This window comes from Galeopterus variegatus, unplaced genomic scaffold (genome assembly GCF_000696425.1).
Source record: "Galeopterus variegatus unplaced genomic scaffold, G_variegatus-3.0.2 Scaffold4359, whole genome shotgun sequence".
In the NCBI taxonomy this organism is placed as follows: domain Eukaryota; kingdom Metazoa; phylum Chordata; class Mammalia; order Dermoptera; family Cynocephalidae; genus Galeopterus; species Galeopterus variegatus.
The window spans coordinates 11269-13767 of NW_007730470.1; the positions used below are offsets into that span (position 1 = coordinate 11269).

The 2499-nt window shown below is 35.6% G+C and overlaps 1 protein-coding gene across 3 annotated transcripts in view; it reads left to right on the forward strand.

Annotated features, from left to right (window-relative positions):
- Positions 1-2499, forward strand: part of LOC103602924 (chromosome unknown open reading frame, human C4orf29) — a 31410-nt gene that overhangs the window by 3936 nt on the left and 24975 nt on the right. For all 3 annotated transcript variants that reach the window (XM_008587370.1, XM_008587371.1, XM_008587372.1), the window contains one exon: positions 1430-1568. In XM_008587370.1, coding sequence (XP_008585592.1) covers positions 1467-1568 — 102 coding nt within the window. In that variant the 5' untranslated portion in view covers positions 1430-1466. The remainder of the gene's footprint in view (positions 1-1429; positions 1569-2499) is intronic.

Here is a 2499-nt window from a genome sequence, read left to right on the forward strand (position 1 = left end):
TCTTTTCAGAAGTGCTTAAGCAGTTCGAGACTGGGTACATTGTTATAAATAACCACTTATAGCCACTGTCCCAGAACATCATATCAGTAATATCTATGTAAAAGAGCAAACTGGGGAGGACCTCAGAATTCAAGACTTCCATAGCAGGCCAAAATAATGAGGGGAATTATGTAATCATAAATAGAAAATTGGCTTTAAGATAGATAATAAAGACAAAGAAAAATGGGCTCTTTTCTGATAAAACATGGATATTTTCTGTTTTTATGAAAGATAGCATAGTTTCCATAAAGAGAAACCCTGCCTTTTGGACTTAATAGCTCTGAGAGGACTTGGTAAAATAGTGGACATAAGCTCTGTGGGGGCCAGGATTCTGTTTTTCACACTTAGCATTCCTTATGACACCTGGTTCTTTGCACATAATTATCATACATATACATACAGTAGATAATCACTGGTAAAATGAATTTTTGTACATTTTGACAATGATGACAAAAATGAATTTTTGTACATCCAGTAGCCAGTTATGTATGTCTTTAATACAAATTAAATTTTGAAAAATAGACTCTAAAGAAAGAAGAAAAAAAAACCAGCAAGGTAGCCAGTTATGTATGTCTTTAATACAAATTAAATTTTGAAAAATAGACTCTAAAGAAAGAAAAAAAAAAAAACCAGCAAAGAAAAAAAGGAAAAATAGATCCTAATTTGGTCACTTTTGTAATAAAATATTTTTTTATTGCTATATAAGGTTGGTTCTGGGATCTAAAAAGATGTATTTAAGTACTTTTTTTGAGGCTGACCAGTATAGGGATCAAACCCTGGACTTTGGTGTTATCAGCACCACGCTCTAACCAACTGAGCTAACCCCTACTCCTTAATATACTTCTATGTAAGATCAGTTTTTAAAAACAGAAAATTCCAGTTGAGTTGACCTTTATTTAAATTAATTAAAACATGTATTTTTGGGCCGGCCCGGTGGCGCACTGCTACAGTGCGCCGCTTGAGAGCGCGGCGGCGCTCCCGCCGAGGGTTCGGATCCCACATACAGACCGGTTCCTGCTCACTGGCTGAGCGAGGTGCAGACGCAACACCGAGGGTTGCGATCCTTTGCCGGACACGAAAAAATACAAAAAGGAAAATTGCCGGTCCCAGTCCAGTACGGACGCGACACTGAGGGTTGCGATCCTTTGCCGGACACGAAAAAAGACAAAAAGGAAAAAAAAAAAACATGTATTTTTATCAAGTTTTAGGTGATTAATATGTAGAACAGTGTTAGCAACACTCTAATTCCATCGGTTTATTCCATTGTTTTACTTAGCTGTGTGGTCCTTTAAAAGAAAAACATGAAGTCTGGCTGCCTGTTGTAAATTTGAGTATGTTAAAATGTAAATGCATAAAATAAATCATTTTCTGTTTTGTTTTGTGACGCCAGAAGGTCCAGCTTAAAAAATGTGTCTGACCTTTTTGTGATGGGAGGAGCTCTTGTTTTAGAATCTGCAGCTCTCTTGCATTGGCTAGAGAGGGAGGGTTATGGACCTCTGGGAATGACCGGAATATCCATGGGAGGACACGTAAGCCTTTTCATTTCAACTTATATTTAATTATGATTATGTTTATAAGATCTAGGAAATTTGGTTATCTTAAAACTTCATCTTAGGTATAGAATTATTATTAGTTTTGGTGAAAGTAGGAAGCAAAAGCAGGTACTAAACTTTCATTCCAATTATGAAGTAATAATGTTCATTTTTTTGTATGATTTATGTAGACATTGGTTGTACTACTCTATAGTTATATCTTAGAAGTTGGATTTAATATATTATTAAAAGTTAATTATAAAATTTAGCTTTTCAGGTCTCAGGTATAAATGCCCAATTTTGCTGTTAAGTTGGTCAAGATAGCTGAATTGGGAAATAGTTTTCATTTATCTCTTATCTCCATCTCCAGTACTACCAACCTATTTTACCTTTATCTATCTTCTAGAGTGTACTAAAACAGACTCTTAATTGGTTCCCTGTCTGTAGTCTTTTCTCTCAGTAATCTTTTTCTTTTCTTTCTTCATCCACACCATAACGAGAGTGATTTTTCTAAATCTGAACTCAACTTTCTCCTGCTCAAAACCCACCAAAAGCTTTCTTTTACATTGGGCTCTAGCTGTGCCAGGTGTTAGCATCCCTCTAGTACCCCATTATTCCTTTTTACCTAGACCCAAAACAGCTTACCCTTCTGGTTTCAGTTTAGAGCTTACTTTTTATAAGAAGCTCTTCCAGACAATACTTCATCTCTTATTAGTACTTTTCGCTGTACTGTAATTACTTGTTTAGCTGTCTGTTTACTTCATGAAGCAGTTGGTTCAGTGAGGGCCAGGAATGTGTTCTGGTTCATTACCTGGGCATATTATTCGCTCAGAACATTAAAAATAAGTATATGAAGTTTTGTGTAGGTCATCTGAATTATAAAATGAAGTTCAAAAGCTTACCCAAATTCAGAACAATGATAAGACAG